At 42.6% G+C, this 23,582-nt stretch overlaps 1 protein-coding gene across 2 annotated transcripts in view; it reads right to left on the bottom strand.

The window, feature by feature from the left end:
• Positions 1-23,361, bottom strand: part of fign (fidgetin) — a 42,594-nt gene extending 19,233 nt beyond the window's left edge. Inside the window, exons 1-2 of one of the 2 annotated variants that reach the window (XM_054787577.1) lie at positions 23,178-23,361; positions 22,647-22,681 (exon numbers count right to left, since the gene is read on the bottom strand). In XM_054787577.1, coding sequence (XP_054643552.1) covers positions 22,647-22,671 — 25 coding nt within the window. In that variant the 5' untranslated portion in view covers positions 22,672-22,681; positions 23,178-23,361. The remainder of the gene's footprint in view (positions 1-22,646; positions 22,682-23,177) is intronic. The other variant, XM_054787578.1, reaches the window with a different exon arrangement.
• Between the last annotated feature and the right edge of the window lie 221 nt (positions 23,362-23,582).

Raw genomic sequence — 23,582 nt, forward strand, 5'->3', positions numbered from 1 at the left:
TAACTGTAATGAGCTCTTTCAAGTCAGACTGCAGCGTGATTACACACTGCAAGCCAAGCCAAGGCAGGGGAAACACACACACTTCACATTTAGCGGCACACAATGTCATTATTAAGCTGCACAAACTCTTTCCATCCAGCACACAATGGCCCCCACTGAGCAGCAGACATGCTAAAAAGTATTTCTAATTACTGATCATTACTCTACTTGGATATTCATCTGTGGATGTAAACATAATTATGAGAGCTTTTGCTTTTCTTCCGCACTCCTGACAGGCGTGCAAATATTGCCGACAGACGGTAATTACATGGAAAAGGAAAAGAAACACAACAAATTCAAATGTACTGAAGACATTCTCAGAAAGTGCGGAGCACGAAAGGCTGTAATCAGGATGTAATCCATGCCAAATATGAAGTGAAGGCAGTAATTCCATCTTTAGATAGCAGGGCGCCATTTAACCCCTCATTTGCAAAAGACACGTCTTCCACACTCGCAATATTTGTCATAAATTTCACAGTCTGACCAGCAGGCAGATTAATGAGCGACGCTATCAAGTGCATTGATCCTCAAGCAGAGAGCAGCCATAACCCGAATGGCTGCGAATATATCCTTTTAAGATCCCTCTTGGAGCACGATCACCATCTAATGCTGCACAAGATCAATTCATCAATGCATGATTATCTCCTTGAATGTTCTCAACTCCTGCTTCCATGGCAGACGACAAAGCAATAAAGCCAACAGCGCCTCTGCTGGTTTGACTCGGTATTACACCCCATCCTGCTTCAACTCGAGATGTGCGGATCGAGACTGAAATTTCAATACTTCCGATACCAGCACCAGAACCGATACTCAAATCAAAATATCGATACATTTGATACTTCAGTCATATGATGGTATAATAAAAAATACACTACTTTTTCACTTTAGGTGAATTTGCACAGTGTCGGTATCAGATTGATATCGCTTATTACAGCCTGCTTTTAACTTGGTTCAGAAGTGAAATCAGTGGTATCGCACATCACTACTCCCTGAATGTTCTCAGATCCCGTTTCCATGGTGGTGTCACACGTGGCGGGGGCGGAACGACGAAATAATGAAGCCAACAGCGCCTCTGCTGGTTTCAGCCCGGTACTGCGCTCCATCTTGCTTCAACACAATCAGTCAACAATCCACTCTTCTTTTCACAGTTTGAATGGATTTACCAGTGCTACCTTCTCGGCCTCTCACCACCATCCATCCATCTTCTATGCCGCTTATCCTCACTGGGGTCGTGGGCATGCTGGAGCCTATCCCAGCTGACTTCGGGCGACAGGCGGGGTCCACCCTGGACTGGTGTCCAGCCAATGGCAGGGCACATATAGACAAACACTCACATTCATACCTACGGACCATTTAGAGTCTCCAATGAAGCTAACATGCATGTTTGTGGAATGTGGGAGGAAACCGGAGTACCCAGAAAACCCCCACACGCACGGGGAGAACATGCAAACTCCACACAGAAATGCCCAAGGGAGAATCCAACCCAGACTTCCTGATCTCCTGACTGTGTGGCCAACATGCTAACCACCAGACCACCATAATCAGTAAAGCAATTCAATCATCTCGGGCGCACACGTAGAAAACACCATCCATCCATCCATCATCCATCCATCCATCCATCCATCATCCATCCATCCATCCATCATCCATCTATCATCCATCCATCCATCCATCATCCATCCATCATCCATCCATCATCCATCCATCCATCCATCCATCATCCATCCATCATCCATCCATCATCCATCCATCATCCAACCATCATCCATCCATCCATCCATCTTCTATACGGCTTCTCCTCTTTAGGGTGGCGGGTATAAAACACCATCTGATGTCAATTTGTCAAGTTTGTGACAAAGTCAGTTAAATGAATAATAGAAAACGCTGCAACGTACGTTTCAGTCCTTCCCCGAGTGCAACGCCCCACAGCGTATTCCACACCCAACGCTGCTAAAAGGCAGTCAAGGAGGAGGATATGCAAATGAGCTGACGCCTGCATTGACACACAATGTCAACTTGACAGCATTTGCAGGTTATTTCTACCTTTTTTTTGTCAACGTTCAGACAATAACCAAAGTAAAACTGATTCAAAATCAGAAATATTGTCACAAATTTTCATTTTAGTGCAGTTTTTGCTCGAGACGTATTTATACCTTTTTATGAACCCAAACACCCGATCTCAAAAGTTTCAAATGTACGTCGTCCACCAATGGCTTTCACTTCAGAGCAAAGGTGGCAGTCGTGCATTTCAAAAGAGCTCGACAGAGATCACATTGACGGAAAAACACACATGACAGGAAGGAGGAAGTGAGAGAGCGTGGAGGAGTGTAGCATGTGGAAGGTCACACATTTTGGGGAAATTTTAACGCATGTGTGTGCACACACGCATGCACGTGCACACACACACACACACACTTCAGTTGCAAATGTGAAAATTGTAAATAGTCGATGGTGTTATATTTGTAAAATAAATGGTTATTTTGATGTAAAACAACGCCCATTTTGTGATGTTTCTGTTAGTATAGTTGTTTAGATATGTGAGATGTCAAAAGCCAAAAATATTTGTGTCAATGTAAAAGTTATGCTTGAAATGTATTTTTTCACAAAAAAGCTGCTTTTCTCCTTTTAGTCAGGAACTGATACTTTCCTGAAACTTACCGATGTTCTACTGCTGATTACTGAAGAATAAAAAAAGCTAGAAAGAAACTTTTTTGTCTGATGGAAGACAGGAGTCTCACCTTTGTTTTGGAAGGTTCCATGCTTACACAACATTCTGTGCGCCTTGAAGGACGAGTCACAATCATCTAGTGAAGAGGTTGCCTTTTGAAAAATGGCTGGGATTGAATGAGTTTATGATGAACTGCGGTAAAACTCCCAACTGTTGGTGTAACCGTTTCAAATGAAAGCAATGGTAAGGCCGTGATGGAGCAGCCATCGGTTCCGTCGTACAGTACGCTCTCTCTCTCTCTCAAAGCACCAACTGATGCAAACAGAAGCTCTGGCTCATAAAAACGGCACACAATATAATTTAATATTGTTATTATTGAATAAGACTTGGTTAGACTTCAGTGTGTGTGTCAGTACTTTTGAAACATTTTGAGCACATTCAACAATACTGTAATAATAATAATAATAACTGTGATAGTTATGGCCACAATAATCATCATAAGAAATGTTCAGAATGTCACATCCCTAATGATGTTCTCTGTTGAACTGATTTTATGGAAAATTTTATGACATTCCAATTCCAGTTTATTGCTTTCGATACGGTGTACTCACTTTATTATTAATATTATTAGTATCATTACATTCATGACAAAAATGGTGTAAAAACATGATGTTGATAATATGGTTAATAATTTGTAGGACAATTATCGGCGAGCAAAATTTCCTTCTGTAATATTCTGCAACAGGTGGAAAGTCGTGAAAAAGGTGCCGTGCTGTCAAAAGGGTGCATGCCACGCAACATTAACACCAATGATAAGAACAATAAGAGACATCACTACTCATGGGCGTGGATGTGAACATTTCTACGTTTGAGGTATGTGAACGTTCCTGTTGTTAGATTCTATGATCCATGGCTCATGTTCAGGCGCACACACACAGTCCACGCATCCTCGAGGTGGTGATTATTTTAATAGCAGGGCCATGTGACAGCTGATCAGGTGTACAGGTGATCATTATGTTCATCCCTGACAAGCCGTGTCCATGTGACCCAGCTCACGCCACTCACACTTCATGCGCTTCACTAATTATCATCTGAAAACCCACAGCCGTGCACGTAGCTTCACCCTAGTAAACACGCCAGGTGTCTCCTCCTTTGGCGTGGCCCAGCAAGGTGTGCTGTATTCGGACGCATGCTCCGAGCAGCCGCTGTGACGCCACGGAGGTCTCTTTGAAAAGCGCAAGAGGTGGCCGATAAGGTTTTTTGTGTTCTCCAGGGATTTTCCCCCCTCATTGTGGAGCATTTGGTACAACGAGCACGTAGAAGGTCTTCCTCGGAAAGTGAATGTTTGTTTACGACTGAGCTCAGAGGAAGTTATGACAACAGTACGGGTAATCTCGCCTCGGATTTGTCGGTATGACGTCATAATTCCCTCATATCGGGCTGACGATGATCAGACCAATAATTATCGTGCACCTGTACTTTTCTTGCAGGTTTTTCTTCATAAGCTGAAACAGAACAAGTGATACTAATTTTAATATGCAAATTGGTTATGTTGTGAAATATCAACTTACATTTTTGCTTGCCGTGCCCCTTTTTCAGGAGAATGACCCTTTTATTTGTTTTCTTCTTTGTGTTGATACGACTCCTGTCCTCCCTAGATCCTAAATACTAGAACTTCTTAAAAGTACATCATAAACTTTCTTATGATTTTGAATTTGAGAGAAACACAGGTGCTAAAAAATGCATAAAGGGGAGTTTTTGGTGGGATGTTTTCACACACCCTTGAGGTTTGTTGGGCGGAGGTAATAGTTAGCTGTGGTGGCTACAGGGGAACACGTATTTCTCCATTTTCTCCTTTAATACAGTAAATCAGGAGGTTGAGAGAGTCGGTGAGCTGTCATTTCTCAGTTTCAGTGATGCTCATTAAAGCATGACTCTGCAGGCCAAGAGGCCCCGGAGGCTACGTCTCCCATTACAAGCCTCCGTGCGGCTAAATCCACACAAAATGCTCATACGACTTGACGGAATACAAGTAGAAGACGATTGCAAGAGGCAGGACTCGGTGTTCTGTTGTGTCTGATCGGGATGTGAACGACAAAGTCAAGTAGTGAGGCTTTAGAGGTAGAAAAAAGCATTTTTGCAGACCTTTGTGGTTAATCTGTCTCTCCGAGGGTTACTTCCACCCTCCAAAGGAAGAGAGGCACACGGTGACCTCGCTACACGAGGCCTCGTTGACCAAATGCTACTCGCTAACATCGTCATTCCCAAACGGGTACTTTTTGGGGGAATTTTGCCCATCATCCACAGTCCTTAAGTGAGACACGCACACACGTCTTTCTCTTTCCTGGGCGTTCTAAAGATATAAAAACAGTTAGCATGAGCGAGCTTACAATGCACGTAATGAAACACACCTGTTTTGACTCAAAAGCCCTCTCAAGGTTAAATGGTTTTCTATCCATGCTGTGATACTTGGAATACTTACAGTATTTTGGGAACTTCCTTCCTGGGTGCATTGATTTCACATACAACACAGCAAGGAACGCCACACCAAGCGTTAACTTTTCCAAACTCAAAAACAAAAACACAGCAGCAGTGGCGGCAGCTCCAATATGTAGCGCTAGCTTTGGCTAGTGGCCTGAGGCGTTGTGAGCGAGGCAGCGAAGGCTGTGTTCACACTGCAGGGTATGATGCCCAACTGGGAGTTTTGGTTCAAATGCGATTTTCTTATGTGGTCGTTCACATGACCAAAAAAAATGCAACCCGTTAATGTGAGCGCAAAGTGGCCGGGAAATGACGTTCATGCACATCACACGCGTTTCCGTGTGTTTACGGAAGTAAATGTTGCTGCGGTGTGTACCCGTTAGTACATGCTCACAGCATGGATATGAAAGCATCAAACCTTGTTTTAGTGGGCTTCATGCAGGTGTGGGTGTATGCAGTTACATGCATTGTTAGCTCACTCGTGATAACTGCCTTTATATCTTTAGAAGGCACATAAAAGAGGAAGACGTGTGTTCATGTCTCACATTAGGATTGGGGATGATGTGGAAATTCCCCCCAAAAAGTGCACTTTTTTTACCTTAAATGAGCAAATGTAAACAATGAGGAAAAACACTTGGGGGGTTTCTATTCCATTTAGTACGTGCTGGCGTTTACTGTAATGACGGCGTTTAACGGCGGCACGCGGCGGTACAAAGCAACAATGAACATGTTATCTTGTTCACTGATCCCATTCCAACCATTACGTTTTATGGCCGCGTTAACCTGGTTAGGATACTGTAAAAGAAGCTCATCCTTCACGCTGTGATCTCAGGACGTACGTCTGGCTGATAAAAAGCCTCTCCCATTACCTCAACCTTCATGTTTCCAAGGCCGACTTTACAGCATAAGGCCTGTGTAGCTTGCACAGCCACACTGGGAGTGCATCCATCCACACATGAAAGCACAAAAGGATTATCTCTGCAATGCCAAACTACATAACTGATCAGCACTGGAAAATCAGCAAAACGTTGGCACGTTTACCTGCAACTGCCACCAGAAGCTTTGGCAAACATTTCTCGTCTCAAAGACTGAAAGAAGGTCACTCGTCCAACAAAAGGTGAAATGAGACAAGTGAAGCAATCTTCGGTCAATATGACACCGAAATCTCTTGGCTATATTGTAATCAAGTCAAGTCGGGGAAGCAGAAAGGTTCCACGCGGAAAAGGCAGTGGAGGGGGTGCACTCATGACAAGTTCAGGTTGCTTGGTCACTTTGGGACGAGGATGCTGCATAACTTTGTTATGCAAATGTTATTATGCAATGTTATTATGCAAATGAAAACAGTTGAAAAACGGTTGGGGTGGATGTGTTTGAGGTGGGCAAGTTCGTTTTGCTAGCTTTTATGTTGCTACCTTGCTCGTTATTCATATTCCCACACGGGGAGCGTGGCATTTGGCTTTGCAAGCATCCTTTTCCCTCCTAACTTCTACTACGTTACCTTTCATTCCTCCTCACAAAGCTCCACTCTTCTGCAGTTTGTTTATGCTAGCGACTGCATGACTGACAAGAGGTCTCACTCTGTTTGCCCTTGTTCTATGAGCCAATGCACACAGTGAACTCTCTTACTGCCTGTTTGGAGGCGAGGGACGAGAAAAACATACACGCATGCACATGGCAAAATATGGAGGTCGGCAAAATGATCCACTTCATTTTCATTTATTGTGTGAGTGATTGATTGATTTATTATAGCGAGACAAGAAATCTTGGCATGTTTAATCTCGAGGGAGCTCATTAAAAACTGTAGTAATAATAAATACAACCATTAGCTAGAGGAATGTCATATTGATAATAAATACAACACTTTGTTATAGGAATGTGATATTAGTAATAATAAATACAACACTTTGCTATAGGAATGTGATATTAGTAATACTTACTGATAGGAATGTGATATTATTAATAATAAATACAACACTTTGCTATAGGAATGTGATATTAGTAATACTTACTTATAGGAATGTGATATTATTTATAATAAATACAACACTTTGCTATAGGAATGTGATATTAGTAATACTTACTGATAGGAATGTGATATTATTAATAATAAATACAACACTTTGCTATAGGAATGTGATATTAGTAATACTTACTTATAGGAATGTGATATTAGTAATAGGAATGCCATATTATAACGAATGGAACAAAGTCAAAAGATTGGAATCATCCAACACGTCATATTATGGTGGTTATGGCTGGAACCTCCGTGCAGTTCCTTGACGTCATTTGAATGAACGGGAGGAAGGCTTTGAAAGAGATGTCAGTGTATCAATTAGAAAGCTGTGAGCCGAGGACGATGGTGGGAGCCTTCAAAGGGGGAAAGTGAAACGGAAACAAAGAAGAGGGAAAATGAGGGCCGAGCATTTCTTGAAAGGTACAATAGAAGGAAGTGTTAACTCGTGTCAAACGACAGAATGACATCAGGAGGAGGTGCAGTCTGCTTCAACACGTCCAGTGGCTTGTTTTAGCAATGCCTTCCTCAGCAAATATAACCACCAGCTAGGAATAGACCTCCACCAAGGTGCATTCTTATTATGATGCCAACATGTATAAATGGAACAACAATCTTCTGTCTGTGGGAAATGTTTTGTTAGGAGTGAGAAGATGATGAGATGACATCTTCTCTGATGCTAAGTAGTTGTGGCACACACAAAAATGCCTTCTCCAAAAGGTCACTTTGATATTGATGCAAAATAAGCACATACAAGAACCCCAGTGTCACATGACTGCAGCTTTGACTTCACTTCTAACCCCGTCTGCTTAATTGCAAAGGAACAGAGACTGCAGAGGTTGTCAAGGTTAAAAATACCAATAATCATGCAATAGTTTCTTCATATTTGCATATTAAGTTGTATTGATCCTCTTTGCTGGAATTAAGCACTGATCCATGTTGGGATATGAACTCCTTGGGAATTTTTTTAAGGAAATAATTACCCGTCCTGGAATGCTTATGTCCAAAGACAGCCTGGGAAATAAAAGATGAAAAAATGCATCGTGTAAGGAGAACATGCTGAAACAAGATATCACACTAATGCTAACAATGTGACGACAAAGCTGAGCTGTAGATTAGCATGTTTCAGAAGGTAACTGCAAGCATTAGAGATGCACAATATCTTTTTTTTCACACCGATACCAATACTGAGAACTTTGTTCTTCTCAAGACCGTTAAGGTACCGATAACTTTTTTATATCTACTTTTTAAAAATGTAGATGTAAGTTTATTTTGTGTACACCTGGAGGTAAGAAGGACTGGAACAAATTAGGATTTGCTGATTTGTTCTAATCAAATATGATAACATGACTACTAGCACATCACTACTGTCAGGAGAACCAGAGTATAGAGGGGGAGGAGCCACCTGCCGGGGCCCAGCAAGGTGCACTGTATTCGGGCACACGCTCCGAGCAGCCGGTGTGACGCCACGGAGGTCTCTGGCAAACCTTTTGCACTTTTCAAACACCGCGGCGCTGGCGTTTCAGGTGGCTGATAAGGTTTTTGGGGTGCTCCGTGTTTTTCCCCCCCCCTCATCGCAGAGCATTTGGTACAACTAGCACGTGAAATGTCGTCTTCGGAAAGTGAATGTTTGTTTACAAGTGAGCTTGATTTCAATGGGTTATCAGAGCTATTTTTAATGTTATGAGATTTATGGCTATGACGTCATAATTCCCTCATATCGGCGGAATAATTCATGTGCACCTGTAATTTTAACATTAATTTTAAGAAAAGTAAGATGAAAAACTATGCCTGGACATACTAACTTTTTTATTTGACCGTGTCACAAAACACTGCAGGTGCGGTTTGAAACGTTTACTGTCCCACAAATTGACACTAAACGTTATTATTGTTAAAATAAACCACTAATGTTATGATATATAATAACAATGCAATGTTTCCTTTCATATGTCATCTTTTACTGTTGTAAAGTTGTGGAATTGGGGTTTGTGATGTGTATTTTCTCACAGGCAATTTGCAGTCAAACGTTTGCCACATTTCTTGAGCATTTTTTGGCCATGTCTGTGTGTGAACGCACACCATTTAGCACTGTTAGGTTCGTATTTACTTTGCCGAGCAAACGTCTCAGTGAGTGTTGACTGTCACAACAACGGATCTGCATCTCCATGTGTAGTTTTTTTTTCCCAGATGGGAAAACTGGGTCGGGTGGATGTCTTTTATGTTGCTACCGCTCTCGCGTAAGTTCAGCATACTGGCTCGTTGGTGCTTGATGGGCTCACCTTGCTCATTATAAATATTCCCACACGAGGGCTGTGGCATTTGGCACCTTTTTCCCTCCTAACTTCTACTATGTTACCTTGCATCGCTCCTCATGAAGCTCCACTCTTCTGCTGTGCGTGTACGACTGACAAGACTGACACTCTTCCTGCCTGTTTGGAGGCCAGAGACGAGGACTTGTTGGTATGACATCATAATTCCCGTAATAACGATCGGTCTGCTAACTATCGTGCACTCCTACTAAGTATAGAGTGGAAAAGGTTTCTGTGATTCATTGTTGTTGTTCATGTCCGATGCTGTGAAGAAGGTAAACCTTCCCTCTTGCTCGTGTGTGCGTAAGAAGAAGATTGTATGAATTTCCATCACTGCAGGTGAAGTAGAGGAGTTGCTTCCACAGGAGCAGCCCGTGGCCAGCGAGGTCTGGAATCTACCCCCCTCTTGGCTGGGTGACGTTGCATGTTCTATTTGCAGACGGAGGCTGCGGGGAGTGTAACACTGACCCACATGACCTGTGGCCTAGAAAAGCAACTCCTTGCTCATTTGCCGCGGCCTTTTTCAAGCCGCAGCACAAACTCTTGCTCTTGTCTTTTCTTGCCAAATGATTTGCATCCTTTTTTTATTCACGGCTTTGACTTGTTGTCAATGTATTCGCCGCTGCCGAGTCTCAAGTGGTTGGAAAAACGGGAAGTCGGGCAAGCGAAAACTGCTTTACTTTCAGGCCTTGTGTCTGCAGGCCACACGTCTGCAGTCATCTGTCACTGGTTTACATACGTGCCATGACACTTCCTCTCTCTGTGGGAAGCCTTTGTCACCACTTGGCCGCCAGCAGAGGCTGACTGGGTGCTGGATGGGTCTCCCCCAGGTACCTCCAGGGAGCCACATTAGGCCTAACTGACAGTCTGACAGCACAAACACACACACACACTCTTCATGCCTGGCCTGATCACTGGCTCCTCTAACAGCACATCAACTGGCACGGTCCCAAGGCATGGCACGCTTTGCATAAAGCAAAACCACCACTTTTTGTTTTTTTAGTTCTCCTTTTTCACCCCTCCAGCCTCTTTGTGCCGCATGTACGTTTTCAAATGAATAATGGAAGCAACCGAGCTGGCCACTCCTGGGATCCATGGAAAGATGTGCACAAACAGCAGCTAAATGAAACGCTATTCTTCTCTTGCGTGTGGACGTTTCACACCCCACATCAAGCTTAAAAATGTATCCCATCAATCAATCGCACTTGACATGACTCATCAACTTTTCTGAAATATGTGATATATTGCTTGTAATTATCTTCTACATTGTTCCAGTTTTGAAAGCCAACGGTAAGTTCACCAAAATGACATTTACAGTTGATGGCACCAGCCACGACGAGCTACCTTCTCGCTGTTCAGTCTCATTTCCCGAAGTGACGCCATCGGAGTACGATCACTCAAACAAACAAACAAACACAGCAGTGTACGAGACGGAGGATGTTCTTCATAGCGGTCATCAGTGAAATGATCACTGCAAAGAAGAGACCTCGAGGTGGGCGTTCATCTGTCTCTCGTCCGGTATTGTTGAATGTGCTCAAAAAGTATTGACACAATCACTGAAGTTTAACCAAGTTTGATTCCAAAAAGCACAAATAAACAACACAAACAAGATACTTTCCTATACAATATACACTGCAAGCCTCTTCTGAGTGCTTACGGCTGATAGGCCTGGAAAGGACACGTGATTGGGCAATGCATCGTGGGCCGCGGTGCCATTTTTGAGAGCAAGAGCTTTTGTGGACATCAGAGTTGGTGTTTTGAGAGGGCGATACGCGACGTAACTAATGGCTGCTTCTCCAAGAAATGAGCAGTGTCGCTGATCCGTACGTTTATCCATTATCAATCGGTTATCAATCAGGGTTTTGCACAAATTTTAATTGAATTCAACATAATCCTAACCAGCGAGAGTTTTACTGTGGTTAATCATTGATAGCGGTAATCATTACATCCCTATACCACTGTTAAAAACCACAATCATTTTTACATATTTATGTTTTCATGCTGCACTGATGGTGCTGAGATTTTGCACTTTGTTCGTCGGTCCTTGAACGCACCACATTTGCTGGGGTGTGAAACACAAAAGTTTGTTTGGCTACATTAGCAGTAGCTAACCATTAGTGGTGAGCAGCTATAAAAAATGTTTATTTATAACATAACATAACATAACATAACATAACATAACATAACATAACAACATAAAATAACACGACATAACATAACATAATATAATATAACATAACACAACATAATAACATAAAATAACATGACATAATATGACATAACATAACATAATAACATAAAATAACATGACATAACATAACATAATATAATATAATATAACATAACATAACATAACAACATAAAATAACATGACATAACATAACATAATATAATATAACATAACACAACATAATAACATAAAATAACATGACATAATATGACATAACATAATAACATAACATAATATAACAACATAACATAACATAACATATAACATATAACATAACATATAACATATAACATACAACATATAACATATAACATAACATAACATAACATAACATGCTCGGCAATCATGATACTGGGAGTGGCAGTGAGCGAGCAGGCGTGGGGGCAAAACAGTGTAACGGCTATTTTCCACTGAGCAAAGTCGACATGACTCCCAAAGGTGATTTCCTGTTAATGAACACAAAAGAAGCGTCAGCCTCTTCAAATGCACACGTTTCAAAACACTCATGTATTTTTTGAAATGAACCTAATTCCGAGTGGAATGGAAGAGTTACAGTCACACACGCAAGCGTAGTAAGAGTAACACTAATAATACGAAGATAAGAATAAGAATAATAGTGAAGATAAAGGAAATCTGTGAAGTATTTGTGCTGGTGTCCATTTGATAAGCTGGACAGTAACAGCAGTGCTGGCCGCTGTGCTCGTGTCACAATGTCACTGCAGATACCCGCTGCCTGGCTGCAGTCGAATGCCTTTAAAAGTACACGACAGCACATACCCCCCCAACCACCCCCTCCTTTGAAAGTACACGACAGTATATACCCCACAACCCCCCTCCTTTAAAAGTACACCACAGCACATACCCACCCCTAAAAGTACACGACAGCACATAGGAGCCTGACGCCCCCGCCAACCCCCCCACCCCCATCCCTCCGCTCATCACATTCCTCGTCTCCTCTCCACTCCGTCAGGCAGAATCCAACCCCCACAACCCCCTCCTGCCCTTCCATCCTTGGCACCCCAGACCCCCCCCTACCAGCGTCTGGCATTATGCCGACCCAGCGTCAGGTGATCTGCTCGGCGTACGGTCAATGAATCGTTAAAGACCTCCGTGGCTGCCATCTTTTACAGAGATGTGGAAATACACGACTACCTGGCCGAATAACACCGACAATAATGTTGACAAATAACCACCAATCTGTTTGCAGGAATTTAGCAGCGTCCTTATTTCTGTATATTAGACATACATGTCATTTCATGGCACCTACACCTTCACATTCACATTTACATTTACATTTACATTTACATTTACATTCACATTTACATTTACATTCACATTTACATTTACATTTACATTCACATTCACATTTACATTTACATTTACATTTACATTTACATTTACATTTGCACAAACTGCTCTGATTTTGTTTGAAGTTTTTTCATGTTTTTGCAGCAACAACAAAAAAATACATATCCTGTATGTATAAATATGTTTTCCTATTTTTTCCTCAGCATGTTAATTGTTTTCTGTGAAATAGTTTAGCAGATTTTAGTTTGGACTTTTGTGATGGTAAGCCTGAAAATGATTTATCATTGGGCTTAAAAATGAACCGTGCACACGTCATTTTGAGGCAGTAACACAACACCATGAATTAATAATGATATACATGTATGTGTGTGTGTTTGTACTGTGTGTATTTGTGTGTATATATGTATATGTCTGTGCTCACACACACATACAGTACATGCATATACTTGTACATACAGTACACACTGTATATACGCTGCTCTGTTTTGTTCTGCATGCAGGAATGTACATTCAGTACATACAAAGTTTAGTATATTTATCTTATGTTGGTTACTGTTCATTTTCTTCAACTTAGTCCATTTTTTATTTTGCATGCCCTTAGTTTTATTACTATTTTTTATTTTTATTTTACTACTATCCTGTTTTATGTTGCACTACCACAACACAAAAAGTTCCTCATTTGGGTAACCTACACTGACAATGGCAATAAATACAACAATTAATCAATAAATAAAAACTCTAACATATATATATATATATATATATATATGTGTGTGTGTGTGTGAGAAATAGATAAATAGATATAGACGTATATAGATATATAGATTCTATATACAGTATATAGATGGATAAATGAGTAAAGAGTGTCACCCCCCCCCCCCCCGTAATGCAACAGTCCCACACATGCAAACGGCCATGGAAACGACATATATACATGTTGACACAATTTCCAAGCTGTTACTTTTGGGGTTTATTATTTTTATCATCAAATGAAGACATTTCAAAAAGCATATTCTTATAACATTTGGCTGCTATGTCAAAGCATGACTTATTGTACTAAAAATCCCACGGGGAGAGTGGAGTCTGTTTTGCATTTGCGTGTCTGTCACCGTTTATTTTGACCAAAAACAAGTGAAAAACGACAAAACATCAGACTAAAAATCCCGAGGGCAGTGATCATGACTTAAATATGCGTGCATGCATATGATGCCATGAGGAAGAAGTCGGTTTTAAAACGTGAAATATGACTGGACCCTAACCCTAAGCCTAACCCGTGGTTGTGTGAACGCAATATAAAAGCATCAGACGGTGATGGCAATCACCTGTTAATTCCACACTGCCAGACTGACTCCCAGCACATTTGCAGCTAAAGTTCCACGTTTGAGCTCCTGTTGGTTTCGTGCGAGCAAAGCCGGGAGGTATCGCTGTCAGGGCTCGGGCTTGCTGAAGAGTTGCAAACACGCGCTACGAGGAGCGGCATATAATGAAGCTGACAATGCTGGTGAAATAGTGATGTAATAGCTGCCGCCGCACGGGCTTTTCACACGCCGGCCTCCGTTGCCGGATTAGTCGGACGGCGTATTGTGAAAAGACGGGAGGAATTTCAATACGACCAAATATTGAGTTTTCTTTTCTCCACTTGTGAAAGGCCGACTGCATTCTCCCAACACAAAACTCCCCGACAGCACGCAATAATGAAACACCTTGGAAGAAGGACAGAGGAGGAGAGGAAAAACGCCTCTCCTCACCAAGGTTACTCAATGATAAGCAACTCGGGCGCACAATGATGGCTAAAAGAGGCGGCCATTATCAAAAGTCACGCAAGTGCAGACTGTGAGAGTGACTGTAAATAACTTGGACAAAGACGTGCACCTTGTTTTTAAGTGCGCCTTTAGAATGTGTTCAAATGTTTATCCTTCAGCACAAATATGCCATCAAATCTCATTTTATACATCAGCTTAAGAAGCGGCTTTATGAGAAATTACCAAGGATGGACGCCTCGTCAACCTTCTTACGACTTGTTGGTCATGAATGGAGCACATCATGTAAATAGTGGAACAAAAGCCCACCCGGAGCCATAAAACACATGATTTAGGAGGGGGGGATGCTTGCCACTGGGGGTATGATAATTACACAGACACATTTATGAATGCACATGAATCTCCTACAGTCCAGATTAAAAGCCTCCATGCTAAACCTACTTTGGTACACCTGGGGATGCTCTATTCCGGCCAAATCCCAGAAGAATTCCCACCCCCTCCACATCTCAAGTCAAGGAGACCAAATGAAGCGCCAATTGGGGCTGGGGGGGCTTGTGAACTACAAGCATGTTTCTCTTATGTGGATGAAAAGCATCATGGCAGGCAAGAACATCATGCAACGTGCGCTGCGGAGATTAGCTGCTCATAAAAACAAATAGAAGCAGACAGAAAGGGAACAAGACATTCTGTGCACCCTCAAGGTGCTTCTATGGGGGAGGGGGGGGGGGATGACAAGCACAAAGAGAAATACGCACACACACACACACACACACGCACTATCAATGACAGCTTAGCAGGCAAGCCAAATAAAAAGAGAGAAGAAAGTATACTACATAAAGATAGAATATAAATGTAATATATGACTTAAAGACGGGAACATCCAACCTACTCCAACACCAAAAAGTCACACAATACAGTAACAATTGTGCTTTTTTTAAACTCATTCAATCCCAGCCATTTTTCAAAAGACAATCCCATCGCTAGCGGCCATTTTAGACCATTTTCATTGATCTTTCAAGGCACATAAACATTGTGTTCTACACATGGAACCTACCAAAAGAGACATTAGACTCTCATCTTTCATCAGAACGAAAACTTGTTTCTACCTTCTCCTCTTCTTTAGTCATCAGCAGTAGAACATAATTATAAACCCGAACGCCCGATGCCAACAATTTATTTAAACGTCTTTTACGTTGTTTTGCACTAGAGGCAAAAAGATGTGATGACGCAACTCCACACTAATGCGTTGAAACTTCCGAGCAGTTTTAAGCCATAAAAACGTCCACAAGGTGGCAGAAGCGCATCTGATAAGAGGTCGGCAGGATCATGTGGACGGAAAAATGACACACGACAGGAAGGAGGAAGTGAGAGCGTGGAGGAGTGTAGCATTGTGGGGAAATTTTAACACATGCACGCGCACACGCGTGCGCACACATAGTCTACTTCCAAATTGTAAAGGGCTGATGGTGTTACATTTGTCAATAAATTGCTATTTTGATGTAAAACAATGTGTTACAACGGGATGTGAGGCTTACGTTGGTGTAGTTGTTTACATATTTCTGCCGTCACAAAAGCAAACAATATTTGTATCAAAGTGAAAGTTATGCTTGAAACGAATCTTTTCACAAAAAGCTGCTTTTCTCCCTTTTAGTCAGGAACTGATATTTTCCTGAAACGTACCTATGTTTTACTGATGATTACCAAACAACGGATAAAGGCAGAAACAAACTTTTTTTTTTCGATGAAAGACAGGAGTGTAATGTTTCTTTTGGTAGGTTCATGTTTACATAACATAGAACACAATAGTCCGTGTGCCTTGAAAGATCAGTCAAAACAGCCGATAGTGAAGGGATTGACTTTTGACAAATCAAATGAGTTCATTATGAACATGAAGCAAAGCTGCTATTTCATGAACAGCGTCCAAGAAGCGAGGCCTATTCCTCCCAGCAATCATCCGAAAGTGGCATCATTTGAGAGTAATGCTCTCTGTTCCTCCTGGTTTACTTCATCTTATTTTTACACTTGCGTGATATGGAAACATTGCTTTAAAGGTCTGCTGTAAGTTAAAGCGGCAGTGGAACATGCGTTATTTTGAGGGGATGTGTGTTTGTCCAAGCGAACGGGAGGCGCATGGAGAGCTTTGTGTTCCACATGAGAGCTTCTAGTGTGCAATGCAACACCGCATCCACTAAAGCATGCATTAGCCGTCCCTACTAAAGACTCCTTTTGCCGGACTCTAACACGGAATGCCATGTGAGGAGATACGCTGTCACTCAGAAGACAAAGCCAGACAGTTGCATGTGTGGAAATGAGATGGTGGGAGGAGAACGAGGCAGGAGGAGGAGGGAGGAGGAGAGGATGTCAAGGATTCATGGTCCTTCATCTTCGCAGTAGAGCAAACACATCCCTCGGTGTAGCGGCAGACAGCTGCCTCCACTTTCTAACGCGGCCCAACTTTAGATCACTGCGAGGATTGTCAGAGATAACATGGCGAGCGGCCACCGGGGGGAAAACGGCGCCGTGTCGACACCAGGTGGAAACGAGCACGAGCAGGCAGGCAGGAATATATTTCTATAGAGTCACGCTCCCACTGGGGACGCCGCCTCTTCTTCTAGGAAAATGAGGCAAGACGGCGTTTAACATCTTAAAGATGACAACGCCGCAACCATCTGACACAACGCAGCCAGAGAGCTTCATGTCCAACCATCGACATCCTCATCATTTACACAAAAATACCAGACACAAAGTCCCCATTAGTGCACGTACATGCACGCTGCCCATTAGGGGTGTCACAAGATCTCCAAAACCTGACAAGATTCCTCCTTCGGAACACAACTGTCTCGTGGCACGGTAATAAATAAATGAATAAATCACACAACTGATGAAAATGAAGTGGATAAGTGTCTGTTTTCCCCCAAACAGGCAGGAAGAGAGCTCACTCTGTGCATCGCTTTCTTTGTTCCACAGAACAACGGCATGAACAGAGTGAGCCCTTTTGTCAGTCACACGGTCTCTTTGTCATATGTGGCACAATATATTGTCATTTTTTGTCCATTGTACTTTTCTTAAAATGAATGTTCAAATTTTGTCTCGTCTCGTACACCCAACATCGTCCCGTGACGCCCCGACTGCCCGTACACACCATGGATGCCCATCTCCACCTGCCGTTACACGTTACACACTCCCCATCACTAATGGCGTCACACACGCTCCATCATCATGATTTCCGAGGAATCGCGGATCTGGCCAATAAAAACTGATGTTACTGTTTAACGCAGAATCTCACGGAAATGGAGAAGATGTGAATGAGTGTTGTCATCGTGAGGAGAAGGATCGTTCGTGCAGGCGATAAAATGAAATGGCGATAAACACTGGCGAAAGTTGGCGGAACCTACTCTTACGGGGCGTGGATGGAAGCCAGCGGGGTTAGCTTAGCTAAGCATGCTAGCGCGGTCGTGCATGTGCGACTCGGGCTGGATGAGTGTATTTTCAACGCTTCAATGTAAGGAGCGTTTTACAGTGCCCGTTGACCACGTGCGGGCTCTGATAAGAAAAAAGACGAGAAGCACGTTTATTCTTGCCCCCGACTCGTCTTCCAGACGTTCTCTACAGACATTAGACACACTTCCGGCCTTCAAAATAAATGTCGTGTAGCTGTGTAAACAAAAGAAACGTGTCACAAAACCAATATGCAGTTCCATATGCAGTTGGAACCGCACGGGCGACCGCATCTTCCTCAACGACAAGCACGGGCATTACAGCTGGTTGAACATTTAGTAGCAATGCCGTCCCGTTAGGAAAGTTAGCCAGGCTACATCCATTTCTTTCAATTGTCCACTGATGTATTGCATCAATAAACGTGAGGATTTTTGCATTTAATTAACGGACGTTTTACTGACTAACCCCACAAGCACACCCGCTATGCTGGTGAAAAGGAGTGTAAAATGGAAAAAAAAGAAATTCTAAAAAATTTAAATGGAAAAAATGGAATTTGGGAAAACATTTAACGGAGTAAACACCCCCCCCCCATCACTAAAGTGTTTTGTAAAATTGTTGATCATTGTGGGCAGTTGTCTATCTATCTAGTTTGTATCTACTTTTTTGCTAATCCTTTTTTTCTGTTTGCATTGTTCCCTTAAGTCATCTGAATTCATCCTTGTCCTGTTGTTTGAGGGCCCTGCTTCTCACGTAGTAGGGGTGCGGTGAAGTGTCGGGGGGGCATGGAAGGCAGGGAGTACTTTCAGTGTTACTGCAGTCCTGCCAACGTGTACACATGTACACATGTACTCATGTACTCATGTACTCATGTACTCAGCAACCGAAGACGCTCGTACGAAGAGCTGCTACATTTCATCCATCAGTTGCCCAACTAATCCACAACTATTTTGGCAATTGATTGATTGTTTTTTGATTGAAATATCTTCTGTTTCCAGCCTCTCAAATGTGAATATTTGTGAATGTCTTGCTCATCCATGAAAGCAGAGCTGTTATCTTTGTGTTTTATCGTGTATTATGATATAAAACAAGACATTCACACACGTCAGCTTTGGCTTTGGAAAACAGTGATGGGCATTTGTGCCTCTTTTCTGATACGTTGCGGCCCGACCACTGACTGCAGGTGTTTGCTGCATCCTCACGTGGTCCGTCTGTGCTCGAACCCATCCCTCCATTCATTGAAACAACACGCTTCAGGTGACTCCACAAAGAAAATGATTTTACCAAAGCTATGTGACAAACATTTCCATGGATTTTATTACTTCACATTATTGTGAACAGAATACTGGAGTGGAACCTGTTTGTGCCCTTATTGGCTCTGCCCGTTCAAAGCTCCTATTTCTGAACAAAGAGGCGGAAATTAAAAATGTGTTGTTTGAAAAAAAAAATCTCATTCATCGATTAATTGAAAAAAATAATCCACCGCTCAATCGGTTATTAAAACAATCGTTAGTTGCAGCCCCAAATCACACAATGAATGAAAGCCAAGTGCATCATCAATATCATCAATCAATTGCCAAGCGCGTGCGTGCGGGTCTGTTTTCCTCCAAGCGGCATTGCTTTGTTCCGCAGAACAACGGCATCAACGGAGTGAGCCCTTTTGTAACTCATACAGTCTGCTTGTCATATACGACACAATAGTTTCTTTTTTTTTTAATTGCACTTTTCTTAAAATGAATGTGAAAATGTCTTAATTTCCCGTGACGCCCCTTCTGCCCGTACACGCCATCAATCCCCACCCCCACCTGCCGTGACACGTTCCGCACTCCCCATTATCACAGCTTGGCAGGACACACTCCCCATCACGAAACTGTTTTGTAAAACTGTTGGCAATTTTCTATGTATGCTGCATCTTTGAACAGGGTTTGTAAAATTCCATCTACTTTTTTTGTACAAATCTGTTAGAATTGCATTGTTGTCTTAATTCATTGGAATGCATCCGTTTACTGTTGGGTTTTTTTTTTTTTTTTGGGGGGGGGGGGGGGGGGGGGGGGGGGGGGATTTTTAACACCTGTCCGGGGACAACAGATGAAAAATAGCCTTTTGGCTCAATTCCGGTGCGTTTGCAGCGATGCTCATTCGTGTACACTGAATCAAATAAACGGCCTTACACCCCCCACCCCCCCACCCATCACCAGTGGTGTTACTACTGTTGAACACGGGGGCCAATCACATCACAACATGAAGCACACAATCTACTGCTCCCCAAAAGCAGTTACTCGTATAACTTCATGTTGTCATCCTACGACGCACGGAAAGAAACGTATTCTTACATGAATTCATGTTCCCTTCAGTGCTGGCGTGTGCGGGGGTATCTTGTTCAACATCATTTCTGTTGTACTGCAGTAATACACATTGCAGTACTTTGACTTTGTAGGAGTGTATTTTTCTTCACATCTTTTCAACGGCAGGACACAAACTGCAAGCAGAATGATGAGCATATTAGTACACGAATACGCGTACTTTTCCTAGTATATCTGTAGAAGACTATAAGTGTAGCTGCAAGACTGCCTTGCATGACGACCCCCGTCAGTAACACACGTAGTACTGCATTAATACTTGTACTTTTATGTGCAGCGCTTGCATGAGAGACGGAGCAGGTGTGCTTCATGTTCATGTGAACATTTTTTTACTTTCTCATAGTACGTTTCTATTGTGCACCGTGAGAAAATAAAAATATCCAACAATAGATTGGTCAGGCGTACCTAATGTTGTGGCCTGTGCACCGTAGAACGAGGGATGAAATATTCACATATCTCTGGGATGAAATAAGAAATAAGCTGCTCTGAGAGACAAAGAAAAGGAAAGAACTACTGTAAATATACTGTGTGTATATATATATCTATATATATCTATATATAGATATATATATATATATATATATATACATATACATATACTGTCAATATTCCAGGTCAGCTTTCTAAGTAGTTCTCGTGTGAGCGTGTGGTTTTATTGTACTTATTTTATTGCCTTTTTAACACCACAGCTGGGGGCTGCAGATGAAAAATAGCCTCTTGGCAAATGTTGCCATTTTTAACTGATGTATTAGCATGTTTTTTTAGCATATTGCATCGTCCCCTACAAATAAAAAACTCAACTAAAAAAAAAAAGAACGCGTGTGGACATCGAGCAACAACTTGGATTCGTACGTCCTCATTGTGGTGCCCCGCGGGGGTTAAGCGAGGACCGACACCCCCCAAACACCGCAGGCGAGCTGCCCTCCAATGGACACTTCATTAGGGACACCTGCACCATCTAACGTCACACCTCCTCCTTAATAACGGTGCCTGTGCCCTGCTTAAATATCAACTAGCAGATATTAGTAATAAGCATCACAATAAACATATTTTTACATAGATTGTGTGTCTTTGCATATTTCACATACTGCCTTCTGCCAAAAAGCTCATTTGAACAACATCCAATTTATATAATAATAATAATAATAATATTATTATTATAGCAGCAATTCCATTTTAAAAAACAACCTTAACTTGTCAATGCTTTAATATGGAACATGCAAGATGAATGCGTATGAAGTGGTAAACAGCAACATATTTCAAGTGGAAATATTATACATATATAAAGAAATAAATCAACACGGAAGCCCTAAAAATTGCACACAACAAATTGAAAGGCCACTTTTGTGCAGCACATTTAAACACTCCAACATAATGGACGCGCTTGGAATGTACATTTTTCACCTCGTCTCCACTGAACGATGGATGCTGTGTGTGTGTGTGTGTGTGTGTGTGTGTGCGTGTGTGTGCGTGTGTGTGTGTGCGTGTGTGTTTTTGTTTTTCAAGAGGAATGAAAACACACTTGAGCTCATTGCTGATGATGCTAATTTCCTCCACGCAGGCCAAAACATGCAAATGAAATGTTTGAATGCCATGAAGTGCTTTGACTTTGTTTGCCAAAGCCTCCACAACTTCTGCTGACTTTGCCTTTTTGTCTCCTTTTTTGCGGTTTGGAGTGAAGGATGATTTATAAATACATAGAAATCCTCTTTCCTTGCATGAAATACTGAGAAATACTCCAAAAGCGCATCATCTATCCAGGCTATCCTGAATAATATTGCAAAAAAAAACACTTCACATGAAGCAACTTTCTGTACTTGTTAACAATGTCAGGAATAAAAGTGCACCCGGAATAAATGCATTCATGCTGAGACAAAACATGCATTTGTCTTGAATGCAAAAGTGAATACAGCTTTCATGGAGTAGTGCCACGTGCATGGAATATGACTTTTCATCTCGCGAATTGAAAGAAAAGGGGATGAAACTTCGCACGCACACGCCGATGGTACCGATACGAATGTGAGAGAAGGGAATGAAGGACGTACCATAAAAAGTGCTGCTAGTAATCATGTCTTCACGCCTGCATGGAAGAGAAGGAAGACAGAAGAAGAAGAAGAGTCAGGAATTCCACCGCCTGGCTTCTCATTGCACTTGGAGCACACATGCAGCATCGCCGTGCACAACTTTCCTAACAATCACTGGCACACTAACGCACACTTTGCAGAGCACGCGGCGAGGAGGAGGAGGAGGAGGAGGAGGAAGGTGATGGTGTGTTTGGAAAGACAAGGAGTGCGACACTGACGATGACACACACGCACGCACACGCACGCACACACGTCTCCTGCCGCCCATTGGAGGGAGGAATACGAGCGTGGAAATGGATGAGTTGCTCTTCCAATGCGGAAACTTTCATTTCCCGAAGCACAAACTTGCGCTGCTTCAACTTCATTCCGCAGTCCGTCGAGGAGACGCGCGCACGCACGCACACGCACAGGCAGCGAGAGGGAGGGAGGGAGAGAGAGAGAGAGAGAGAGAGAGAGAGAGAGGGGAAAAAGATGACGGAGGATGAAGCTTACCTGTGTAGGTGACAGGGGCGAGCATCGATGCAATGCGGAGGGAAAGGCGTCTTCTCGGGCTTACATTACAGGCCGCCGCCGGTGGTTCTGGTGGTGCCGGTTCCGCTGCAGGCTAGAGAGCATTCCAAGTTGCTGGGAGCGAGACTGACCGCTGCCTCTGCCATGTTGGAATTCCAAGCCCTCGGACAGCTGCTCGGTGGACTGGAGGGGAGGCAGCGTGCTGCACACTGCGCATGCGCCCTGCAGGAGAGAGCCACATTCAAAAGAGCTCTAATGAGCTGCGCTGCACGAGGAGACCCAATCAGGACCGACACTTTGCCCAAAAGCCTCAATGCTTAACCTCTTGAAAACACACACTATACTCATATACTGTACTCTACATGCAGTACTCTATATACTGCACTC

This window comes from Dunckerocampus dactyliophorus, chromosome 9 (assembly GCF_027744805.1).
Source record: "Dunckerocampus dactyliophorus isolate RoL2022-P2 chromosome 9, RoL_Ddac_1.1, whole genome shotgun sequence".
Classification (NCBI taxonomy): domain Eukaryota; kingdom Metazoa; phylum Chordata; class Actinopteri; order Syngnathiformes; family Syngnathidae; genus Dunckerocampus; species Dunckerocampus dactyliophorus.